The sequence below is a fragment of the Nyctibius grandis genome, chromosome 8, assembly GCF_013368605.1.
Source record: "Nyctibius grandis isolate bNycGra1 chromosome 8, bNycGra1.pri, whole genome shotgun sequence".
NCBI classification, from domain to species: domain Eukaryota; kingdom Metazoa; phylum Chordata; class Aves; order Nyctibiiformes; family Nyctibiidae; genus Nyctibius; species Nyctibius grandis.
In genome coordinates, this window is record NC_090665.1 from 36,280,084 (window position 1) to 36,292,942 (window position 12,859).

Genomic DNA, 12,859 nt, shown 5'->3' on the forward strand with positions numbered 1-12,859 from the left:
ATTTCACATAGAAAGTTAGTTGAAATCATGAGGTGATTTGAAGTTGTCAGTATTCATGAGCTTAGAAATGTTTATTATCTTATCAAAAAGATTGATCAATACGCATTCTAAAATACTCTTATTTGTCAAACCAACATGCCAAAAGAAACATGTGATAGCACAAGCCTTTATAAAAGAGAGCCCAGCATGTTCACCTTTACTTCATCCCCATCATGATGGGGCTTGATATTAGCCCTGGTTTAACCCTGGTGGGTAAGTAACTTATCTGTTTTGATAAATTTAAAATAATAGATTCAGGAAAAGGTTTCAGAATCTAACTATAGTTCACTTACAAACAAGAGCTTTAACATTTAATAGAAAAAATTATTTCATGACAGATTTTTTGTTGTTTAGGGAAGAAAGGCTTTTGGCTATGTGCTGAACTAGAAGTAAAGTTAATTAGAAAGAGTTATGCCATATGTACAAGATGAGATATAGCCTTTCATACTAAAATACATTAACATTTGGGTGGGTTTTTTTTTTGCTTTGTCATTTCATTACTCTTCTTTTTTTCCTTCTCTTTCAGGGAGCCAGCATCTTAATTACCGTAAGTAATTTTCTTATCAGCTAATATAATTATAATGAGTGAAATTCAAAATGGATTCTGAAAAGTATATCAATGTTTAATATAATTTTACAACAGCTAATTTTGTTCAGGTGCAATACAAAAATGAACAAATTCATCTTTTTTGTTCCATACATTCTAATACAGGTACTTTAATATGTTCTGTACAGTCTCTATAATGTTTAATGGGAACCATTTCTTTGCAGAACCTGATTTCAGTGAAAACAAGGTTTATACATTTAATTATGAAAGCATGCTTCTCAGTGGACTTCCAGAGAAAGGACTTGCAAGAGCTGGAATAAGAAATAAAAAGTAAAAGTGGAAATTAGTGGGCATTGGGCAAAACTTTGTCTTATTAGGGTAAGAAAATGTATTCATTTGAAAGGTAAAATTCTCTTCATACTTGACTTCTTTTTAAGCTTTTGGGAGTAATTAAGTGTTTCATCATGTGTTGTGCTTACTCAAGGAGAATGTAACCAACACTATTATTTTTCATGCAGTACCCTAAATTCTATTTGCACTTTGCCAGGTAATTCTCAGTTCAAGCCAGCCTTGGGCTTGAAAGATTTCTTCTGCTTTGTGGTCAGGGAGACAATGGAATGTAATTTGAAATGCACAATAATTTATTACCAGATCAATCCAATTGTTCCAAAATGTACAACCTAGGATTATTTAATCAACTGATTTTGTAACCAGCAAATGAAAGGCAATAAAACATGCGACAGTAGCTGGATGTGATTCAATATTTAGCATAATTAATGTCATCTAGTGGCTTCTTTTTCTGCAGGGTCCTAAATGGCATTCTTTGTCGTCCTCAATTGTATATTTTTACTGCATGCTAAGCAATTACTAAGAGTTCTGATTATGTGAAAAACACTTTTGTCTTTAACAGAAGCCTATACGCGCTTCTAATGAATATATTGAAATGCACCCATCAATTGCTTTACACAAACTCCACTTAGTCTTCTGTATATGTGGAAGAAAAATGATCTTTTTAAAAGCTTCTATTTGGCAAATTGAAAACTGCAGATTAAAAAGACTGGTGGCTGTCTGATAAATGCTTGTAAATTCTGTAGCCTTCTAGCCTGAATTAGCCTTCTGTTCCTAGGTATTTTTAAAAGTTCAAATTATAATAGATCTAGACAGGAAACATTGCTTTTCCGTGACCTTTGCAAATCACTGTATTTTTTGGCAAAAAAAACAAGGAAATAAGAGCCACACTTCTGCGTTGGTGAGTAGAAGGCTTCCCTGGCAGAGAGGTGGCAGAAACAATCTTGTCTTCGCCCCACAAACCACCCCATTCCTGCCAAAACAGCTCTTGGTGTGCCAGGGTGAGTCTTCACCAAAAATTGATTCCTGTTCCCTAAAACCTTCCAACACCTCTTCACCTGCCTTTGTGCATTTGGGAAAAAGTTTCATTTACAAAAATACATACAGAAAGAATTTCAGGCAAGAAAAAGCAAACAAAAAATAATCACGAGATTTTGGGGCAAGTTCTAAGCAAAAGGTAACAATACATTTATTCCTTTCTCCTCCTCTGGGAAAAGTTTATTTTGCTGCTGTTATATTTAAATTAGACAGTTCGCAGAGATGGTTCAGGGAATTAATCTTTCATCTCTAGCCTACTAGTTCTCATTCAGCCCAAGCAAAAAGCTGCATTCCCTGGGCGGTTTTCCAGCTGACAACTTTTTCATTGCAAAACCTACAAAGTAAGAATTGCCAGCTGTGTTCAAAACCTAGCAGACAGCGTAAGTCCTGAGTGGGCCCGAGGGCTGGCGAAAAACTACCTCGCCCTGACCCTGCGGAGCAGTCGCGAACCTGCCCATATGCAATATGCCAGAAGCATGTCCAAGAGGCAGCATGAGGGATTTGCTCCGTAACAGCCTCCTCTCTAAGCTTCAGTTACTGGGGTTGGCAGTGATCTCCACCAACAATAACAAAAATAAATATGAAAGTGCAGTCTCCAGCGATTTGCTGTATGAGGATTTAGTTTGTGTGGCTTTTTGAGAAATTAATCCACGTCTTGCATCACATTGCCAGCCCGAGGTGTCAGAGAAAAGTCTCTTCAAATTGTCAAAATATATAGAAGGGAAGGGTTCTTTGAGAAGCTAAACTAAGCATGCTCATTCCCATGGGGTAGAAATCATTCAAGTTATGCATAGTTTAGTACAACTTTCTACTTGCTTGGATGTGCCCCATGTTGAGGCTGTAGTGTGAAGTGCAGAGCAGGGTTGGGGGCTGGCCTGAGCCTTCGGCTCCGCAGCAAAATGTGTAGGGAAGGACAATTTTTGCAATCTGCTCTCCACTGCTCAAGCTAATTATAACTATCTGGCTGGCCCAGCAGCCATGTTGTTATAAGTTTCTGACTGTTGTGTGTGCTCTGTGAGCCCAGCGAGGGAGATGACAGAGTTCACAACAGGAGTTAATGATGCTTTATGCAACATTAACTTTCTCCTGCAATTTCCTGCAGATCATCCATACTACTTTTGGGGAACAACCTGCTTCATGTGGTTCTTGTCTGGCTCATTTCTTCATTCAAGTCAACCTTTGGCAATATGGATCATCTATGAAACAGAACAGAGTGCAGTGACTGTGGAAATATCACAGTCATTTGCATTACTCTCTTTCCTTTTATATATGGAAATATCTATATTGATACTAGCTATGCTAAATGATGACTTTTAAGTTTTCCCTTTGAAGAGGCTTTGCGTTATTTAAAAGTGTATTTTTGACGTGAATAAAGCTCTAGATGCTTATGTGCATTGAAAAAATGCTAACTGAAAGAATTAAAGAGGAATTATATTCCCCCTTTGTTCTAGATTCACTCAATCGAAGCAGCGGAGTACAATGGTGTCTGGCCTACAAGCTCATTCTCCCGATCACTCAAACTGACCCAGCTACTAACCGGGCAACTTAGTAATCCCATCAAGTTTGAGTATAGCAGTGGCCATATTGGAAACCTTATGGCTCCTGATTCTGTCTCGGATGACAGTCTGAACATCTACAGAGGGATTCTGAATGTGCTGGAACTAAGTATAAAGAAGATGCAGCATTCATACAGCTTACAGGAGGTGAGCTTTTTGTTTTGGCCATTGTGGTCTTTTTGTAAATAAATAAGCCTTCTCTTCAGATTCTTCTTCTGCATTTTCTGAATTCATCCTTGACATAAACTTCACTAACAAGAAACACCTGAGCTTGGAAAATCATTATTAAGTTGTACTTATGGGACAACATTTGATGGAGCCGTAGCTAAACAGGACAATAGAAAAGGAAGTTTTTAATCTGCCTGATCAAAGTGTTTCAGAAAATGTGTTTGCAGTATTAGACCCTTAGAAAATCTGGCTTGTGATTCTAGAGAAAGTAAACTCCTGTGAAAACTGAAGCCTAGACAAAATTTGAATACTGTATTAAAACAAGTTTAAACATACAGCACAAGATTAAAGCTAAAATAACAGTAATTTGACTTTTTACCAATCATATATACTTTGCTCTCTTCTAGCTCCTTTTTTAGAAGAAAAACAGTATATATGCCATGACACTACTGTAATAGCTTTGACAGTTGCAGTTGATGCTCTATTGGAATTTCCACTGTTTTTCAGGTTTTAATATCTTAGTCAAGGTAAATCATCCGATATTACTATTCACCACAGAAATTGCAATGTGTTTAGTTTTTGCAAAACCATATTTACATTGATTAGACTACATTCTATTCAGAGGTCAGCAAAAACCTTGACATTATTATACTTTCATGTTATTTTTATTGAAAATGCAGACCGGAGTAACTCTAATTTTTTAAAAATTTATTTTTATGTAAGTAGAGTTGTTTCTGGGAAAGGAAGTACATGATTTAATATTTTCACACTGCTTGTTGCACAAAAAAACCCGGGTGGTGGTGTCGCGTATTCTGCAGCACTATTTTCTCATATCTAGTTTTACATCTTCATCCTTTCTAATTCGGTTAGCAGTATGGCCTACTCTCACTGCTGAGCAATATATGTGACTTCAGCTCCTAGAATTGTTTCCAAGTTTTCTTTGCTTTTCTCAGAGAGCAACTGATTAATGAACATTGGCACCCTTGCTTGACAATCTCAAGTCACTCTGTAAAGGAAGATAAGTATTATTGTTCCAAAAATCTGAGCTGCAGAAAGGTTTAAAGGACTAACCTGGGAAAGTCTACATCACACCCTGCAGGGGGTAGGGTAAGGGTATCTGAGCTAGCCATGAACTGCACACAGCTAGAAAGTCCAGCTAGGCAGGAGGCTACTTCATCCCACTGATCCCAGTGGGCTGGACATTCCCATTTAAAGTTTAGATGTCGCTACCACAACCTGCAGTCTTCAGAGGAGCCCCACACCTGTATTTGCAGAGTACAAGTCTTTCAGAAAGCTTGGGCAATTCTTATTTGTAGCCCTTACCAAAGCCACAGTGTCTTCCAGAACACTGTTAAGCTAAAGATGAAGTGGATATGTCTTGCCTCTCAACCACCACATAACCATTTTGCTGTTCTGACATAGCCCGGAGCTGCTTTCTGGAGTGCCTATGATGTTATCAATAACAATAAAAAAATCATGAAAATAACCTTTCCTCCTAAAATGCAATCAAATCTTTTCCTCTCCAAAAAATGTCCTCATTGACTGAAGAGATTTAAGAGCTCTTATAAATATATATGCTTGAAATATTATTGAACATCTGAGCTAAAACTGCAAGCTCAAGAAAACCCACAATGAAAACTCTGCTATCCTGAAATTCTTTTTAATTATTGCTGTTCGTATTGTGACAGATCATTTGATATTGCAAGGCCTGTTCCATAGGCACTTTTAAGCTGTCTATAAAAGCAAATTTTAAGGGCAGAATGTCATATCCAACTTTAAAATACTTTGCTGTTGAAATCTTATTCTGACTGATCAAATTATTTTGTCACTTTTTATTAATGTTCCTTAAATCGTATTTCATAATCAACAGCTCTAACTGGCAATTGCTACTCACCTTTTCTGAAGCTCCAAATCTTGCCTCAGTGAAACTCTTGAGAATTCTAGTTCTCTCAGTGAAACTCTGATTTGGCTTATTGGAAACCTGTACATGTAAAAGGAGATGAAAGTAATGATCATCCCAGTTTTGCTTCTGGAGAGTACCATAAATAAAAAAGCATTCATTTCTATCAGGAATTTTGAAAATACAGAATTAAACAGGAAAGCCCACATGGGGAATTGATGAAGCTTTGTGTAGGGTGAAATTCTCTGATCATATTCTTGTTTTTGCCAGGCTGGGATTGGAGGTATTTGCAACACAACATACCTAATCCAGGAAAACAAGAGAGCAAACTTAGTCTATGTGACCAAATCCAAGGACCTGAACAGTTGTGAAGAGAAAGTTCAAATGGTCACAGGTTCAGCATACACTCATCCATGCCAGACCTGCCAGGAGGTAAATTAGAGTGGTATTATGTATACGTATTTTATATTCATATACAGGGAGCCATTAGCATCCACGTTATCTCTTGCTTTGTTATACTTACAATGCGAGAAGAGTGAGATCTTCTGTATCTAGTTATCAACATTTTCTTTCTGTATGAAATCAGATCCACAGAGTGGCAGAAGTCTGTGCTGCAGATTGTCATGTACTGCAGACACACTTCAAATAGCTTAAACTAGCTGGCTTGGAAACCATTAATTGTCAGCATGAGTTTGAGTAAAAAAGTTACTACTCTAGTGAGTAAAAAAAGATAGTCATGATGTCCAGTTTCTGCTATTCAGGATATGTAGTGATGCATCTTAATTATAATCCTGTCTTTGAATAAGAAATCATGTGGCTTATACTGCTGCTCTCCTCAGAAAACGTGTCTCAAGGGAATAACCAATTACTTATATTTGGGAAAGCGAAAAAACAGCTAACACTTCTTAGCAGTAAAAGTAATGGAGCCAGGCAAGCATGCCTGACCTCTCCCATGGAAGTATGCATGCAGAATTTCACATAAAAGTGCTCATATGAACAATGAACAAAACAGCCCTGAAAAATAAGTGCATTGAAGTAGGTGATGTAATAGCGTCTAGTCACAGAATTGAGAAAGTTTAATGACTTTCTGTTTTCTTTGTTTCTTTGCTTTTTTATTTTATAAAGAGAAACAAGAATTCCCCGGGCAACTGCTACTTATAAGTACAAAATTAAATATACACGTAATGAAGCTGTAATTACACAAGCTGATGTTGAGGAAATCCACCAGTTTACACCCTTCAATGAGATAACAGGAGGAAATGCTATAGTAGAAGCAAGGTACTGTACATATGCCTTTAATTCAGCAAGTAACTCAGCATCTCACTAATCTGGTCAAACTCCATAGCTGAAATAAATCCTTTACTTCCACAGCCTATTGTTTGCCAGTATTTAATTACATAAAATCCCAAACAGTTCATAAAAGCAACCTTCACTGTTAGTTGTAAATCTGAAACATGCACGTCACTATCCAAATTTTGTTACCTAAACTTGGCAGGGTTTGACTGTTTTATATCTCAGAGATATTTGATTTATGTCATAAAAGCCAAAACAAATGTAATTCCATCTGAAAAATTGTGAACTAATATATTTGCAGTAAAATACTTTGAAAGACAGTTACTCACTGAGGGAGAGTTCCCTGGAAAATAATAATGCAGTAAGAGACCCTGGAGACTAGTTCACAAGAAACCTAGATAGGACTTTGGATTCCTATATACTTCCTAAGTACAGTGGGCTGCTTGCAAATCTCCCATCCAAACAGTTTCTTTATAGGAAATTGGGTTTTATAGCAAAAAGAATGGGAACAAAGCATATAAAATGTGTTTGCTTTTCCACAGCAAATTTTGCATATTCCTTAAACAATTTGGGGGCAAAATGAGAATATGGTTGTATAAGGATGTTAAACCCCTGCTCATTTTTAACTCAAGCTCCCAAACTGTCAGTGTTTGAAAATTTTTCATTTGCTTCAAAATCATCTATTGAAAAAATTTTTAGTTACCTGCTCTAGTGATGGACTGTGTAGACAGGGGTGGCCTACTGAAGAGGGAGGCTTTTTGCATAAAGGTTACTGTACAGAAGATACACCTCAATCCCACTCCAGCTGCTGTAATCTTGCATTGGTCCATTAGCTTCTGCAAGAAGCTATTGGTATAATATACAGTTTTGGAAACTGCAACATCAGAAAGTTCATGTCAATAAATCACTGATTAACTTCATTAATATGATGAACATGTTCAGTTTGGCTACCAAAAAAAAAAAAAGAACAATGAAGGTGAAAAGTGGCTTACTATCTCATGCAGTCAAGGTGAAGATAGATACAACTAATAGCGCTTTTATCAAATTGTAGGTTGTTGTGAGTGAACATTAGTCGGAGAGCCAATGAGCTTTTTGCTGATTTAAACTCTCCTTCTGCAAGCCTACATATACTGTCTTCCTTACTGCTCTCCCTCAGGTACTGAGTCCCCAGAAAGGGTAGTGCCATTTACTTTTGCCCATTTTCTCTAGATCTTTGCATTGCCCAGCAGATGAGGTCAAATATAAGATAGCTGGGAAGATGTGGATATGTCACCCAAGCCTTCAGAAGTTATTTATACAATGCATTTTCTGTGTTTTTTTTTAAAAAAAAAAAAAAAAAAAAGAGAGAGAGAGAAAGGAAAATCTAACATCAAGGACTTAAAACATTTGGAGCTGAGTTTTCAGACGTGTTCAGCATAAGCCTCTTGCAGCACACCTTTCAAAGCCAAGAGAGGTTTTACTATTGTTTCACCATTTTAATCCTATCTTTAGTATTCTTTGGTCTTCTCTTCAGAGTATAATATTTTCCATCTATTCTAGACAGTATATCTCTCTTCCAAAATGATGAGATGGAGACGTAATAGATCATGTTCTGGTGGGGGAGTTAAAATCTGTCCAGTGTACCTGACGTTTACTTTCTGACCCAAATGCCCTTTCAATAATATTGTATAAAATTTCAAGAGAGAAAAAATCTCTGCTGATTCTGTAGCTGTAGCTGATTTCTATTCAAATTCCAGTGGCTTGTCTGCAAAACAGTTATACGCTATTTTCTGCAGCAGTTCTCTGCAATCCATACGGAGGAAGTGGATGGAAATGATACAGAAGATCATCATAAAAATTCCAAAATAAACACGTCAATTTTCTACAGAGATTTTGAGATACTGTGTGGTACAACAATATTGCTTTTGGGATGTTTTCAGTTGTTCAGTACAAATGCCTAACTTTATTAGAGTGTCCTAAACGACCTATTTTAAACATAATTGGTGGGACAGAATGCATCCTTTTAGCTGAAAATGTAACAAAGATAGAAAATGTTTACAAAGACAGTCTCTCATTGGAATTATTCTTAATAACAAAGGATGAAGTTTTGGTGCTCCTTGAAAATTTTCCAAACACTTGAGTACTTTTCCAAAGACTAATCCTGAATTTATCTGGCCGTTTTTGTTTGGAAAATCCAATTTGAAACTTCATGAGAATCTTTTATCTTCTGCAGTCTCGAGGACATTCAGCTTGCCAGGCAAAATGGGGAGGGAATTGTAATAGTGCAAGTAAAAAGACTGTAGCATTTCGTATTGTATCTAAAAATTTTCAATTCCTTTTGAAGCTTCCAGGAGGCACAGACACGTAAGAGCTTTTATGAACTTCTTAAAAGGTTTAAATTAAGTGATAATTTCTAAAGAAGTTTCCCATCAGTTATATTTTTCTAATCCTTAATTTACTCTTTAAGACACAACACACAGTTCCTGTGATCTTCTTCAGGCCACAGCTTCTCACCTCCCACTTCTTCCTTAAATTCTCAAGGCAGTTATTCCCAAAGGAAGGCAAAGGCTGGCTCCGATCGGAGCCCTGCTGTGTAAGTGCACACCTTCTCAGAGTACAGTTCTGAGCATCATGTCCAAATGTATCTATTTGTAAATACCTTTGCTCCTCAGTAACAAAACCCTTTTGAAACAACTGCAGACACATTGCAATGCAGGGAGGCAGGAACACTGTTTTCTTTTTAGTTTGTACCCTGCATCTTGTGATGTTATCTCCCTGGGTTCCTCCATTCCAGGCAGAAACTTTCTTTGGTTGACGTGCAAAAGCACATGGCAGAGGTCCCACCAAAAGAATTCCAGAATCGTGGGTCACTTCAGTACCAGTTTGGCAGTGAATTGCTTCAGCTTCCTGTCCACTTATTCAGAATAGAACATGTGGAAAGACAGGTAAAGTTCAGCCACTGGACAGACTCTTTGTTGGAGGTTGGAATCCATGCACGTGGATTTTCAATGTATGTGAGCTTTGTGCATTTTAATCTTCCTGCAGATAGAGGAAAGCCTGCAAGACCTGGTAGAGATCATGTCTGAACAGCTTCCCAGCAATGCACCAGCAAAAGCCCTCAAGCTTATGCACCTCTTCCGTGCAGCAAATGAGGAGAACTACGAGTCAGTGTGGAAGCAGTTCTCCAGTCGACCAGCGTACAGGTACAAGCAATACAAGTGGTGATTCTTCTGCTGATAAATGCTGTTGGAGACCATCGGGAACGACTATGTTCAAATGCAGATCTGGAAAATGGTCCTTGCCTTTCCCATTACAGGCGCTACATTTTGGATATAATTCCTGCAGTTGCCAGTCACCGTGCTCTCAGGTTCTTGAGACTTAAAATGGAAAGGCAAGAACTCACCAACTGGGAAGCAGCTCAGACAGTGCTTGTGGCTCTGCACTCAAGCCCACCAAATCGGGACGTGATGGAGGAAGCAACGGTAGGATTCTCCAATCTCTTGAATGTCTCTTTACTGATTTTAGCATCTGTCGTATTTATTCCTTTGACAAGATTGCAAAGGCTTTGAAAATATAAAGGTTTTATATCCTCTAGTGACATTGAAAGGAGTTTATTTCCTGTCTGTCTTAAGGGCAAAAGAATGCAAATCAAAAGGGCAAAAATGAATCCAGAATGAAACAGGAAGGAAAAATACCCCTCGGTGACAGAGGTTATTGCTGCAAACAGTGGTTTCCAGTCTCCCTTTGTCCAAATGTACTTTATGGTTACATCAGATTAGATCTCTGGCTGACTGTCTACAAAGACCAGGGAGTAAGAAATACATATTTGATACATCCTGTGTTCATCCTGATTGACCTAGCAGGATGGGTATAAATCGGAGCAGATTTATCGAAATCAGGGGAATTAAGCCAATGTGGAGCCCACAGAGGAGAAAGTCTAATGATTTTTACAATTTTTTCCTCTTCTGCAGAGTCTAATTCTAGCCTCTGATGCAGGAAGTTATCTCTGCCTACCCTAGGCAGAGACTGTGTATCTCGGACAATCTATGTATCTGTGCCCTCTGTAAAAGCCGTGACAGCCTGGCTGTTACTGTGCAGTAATGCTCTGCTTCCCACTCAAGGAAGCAGTGGGCTGGTGCCTCCTGTCAGCTCCTACATCTGTACGAAATATTCCTGTCTGCCCAAAGTACTGAAGTCCATTCACAATGTATCTCAAGCTTTTTGTACCTATAGCTGAGGTAATTATAAAACAATGATGAATGTTTCTTGAATAAAGTGGGTTTTTCCATTCCATAACTGGGTGATCTCCTCCCTTTGGATTAAAGCCTATGCCAAATTTAAATCTGCAACACTATAAAAGCAACAGCTCTGCCTTCCAGATGTTACTTGGAATTACTTTACAATTGCATTTTCAAATATAATAATATCCACTGATTAACTATAAATCCATAGATAAAAAAATATCAAAAGCCTGGTTTTGCCTCGCATTTGGCAGAAACATATTTTTTAATATTGTTGCTCTTCATTAATGGTGGTAATGAACAACTGCTTTCTCCCCAGCTCATTGTGAAAAAACATTGCCCACGCTCAAGTAGTGTACTTGGAAAGGTTTGCCATCTCAGCTACGCGTCACTGTGCCACAAACAGTGCTCTTCATCAGACTCCTGCTCTGAATGTCTCCAGGTAACCACAATGTTATTTCTCGTTTAAAAGAAAAATTAAGCCTTGTGTTTTTTCTTCATTATTCAGAAACCTGTATTTCACTTCACTACAGTGTTTCCTTTGGGGAAATGAACCCCAGTTGGTTAAATACAGAATTTTTATCTTTAGATTAACACACGAAATACAGTGAGAGGAAGAAGCATATAACTCATAGCACCTTCTATCTGAGTATCTGAGTGTTTTATTGCCAATTATTAATGAAGTCCCATGGCACTGCTCTGAAACACTTTAAATATAGGTGCTTACATATACTTATAAATAAACTAAGGGACACAAAAGCCCAGGTTTTTGCCTAAAGTCATGTAGCGTAGCCATTTCTCAGCCAGAAGCAGAGCCCAGTCATCCACATAGACTATAAGCTTTCAATAATAGTAATACCCTCCCTGTTCTGCATTGCTTTTAATCAGCAGGCCTGAAAACAATTTAAATAGGCAGTAAATAGCATTTCCCCATTCTAGAGGTGCATGTCATGGTTTACAGAGGTCGGTCACCCAGCCAGAGATAGAGGGAAAGACAAATAGGTGGTTTCAGTCTTTGACACTGGTCAGTCCACAATCCCTGGTAAGAGCAGGCTGTTCCTAATACATTGTGTGCTTTCCACGACTTTTTTCCTGTAGTGCACAGGCATGACCAACATTCCTACACGCATCTCCTGTGTTACGACTGCCACCAATGCTCTTGAGCTAATTAATTCTAAGCCCAGTGCCAGAGAATGGAAATTCTTTCCCAAAGCAAATGATTGTATAGGCTTATTCAATGCATTTCAGATGTCCATTAATTTGATTAGGAATATCAAATGCACTGTTTCTGCACCATCAGTGGATCTCAAATGTGGTATTGTAAAGCATGGGAACTGTATTGAAATCATTCTATAACATCTCAGGGTTTCTTTTTTAGAGCCATTTTTTAGCATTGAAAACAGTTTTCTATTAGGATTTAGTTCTTTTCTCATATTCAGCCTTCAGACAACTATTTCTAATCTTGCCATGTAAATGTGTGATTCAGTTGCTTATGGCAAAGGCTGCAAAATGACCTGATGATCACATTGCCAGCTATTAATCCACAATAAAAAGTAGCTGTCACAGCTGAAGTTAAGGGCACCACCACTAGCCATATCTTCAGGAATCTTATTTAAGGTTCTAAAGAATTTAGCTGTGCATTTTTGCACCTGTCTTCAACCGTTAGACAGAGATATTCAAACAAACAGCATTATTTCATGGTTCCCAACTCACCCTGAAAGGCAGTGGGAACTAGCTCCTAGCCATTACT

General features: G+C 37.9%; 1 protein-coding gene across 1 annotated transcript in view; it reads left to right on the forward strand.

Annotated features, from left to right (window-relative positions):
- Positions 1–212: 212 nt before the first annotated feature.
- The window catches only part of LOC137666750 (vitellogenin-1-like), a 43,107-nt gene continuing 30,460 nt past the window's right edge, over positions 213–12,859 (forward strand). Inside the window, 12 exon segments of the mRNA XM_068406955.1 lie at positions 213–252; positions 566–586; positions 811–917; positions 920–964; positions 3,424–3,675; positions 5,867–6,028; positions 6,722–6,736; positions 6,738–6,874; positions 9,663–9,813; positions 9,914–10,071; positions 10,185–10,350; positions 11,429–11,551. Coding sequence (XP_068263056.1) covers positions 213–252; positions 566–586; positions 811–917; positions 920–964; positions 3,424–3,675; positions 5,867–6,028; positions 6,722–6,736; positions 6,738–6,874; positions 9,663–9,813; positions 9,914–10,071; positions 10,185–10,350; positions 11,429–11,551 — 1,377 coding nt within the window.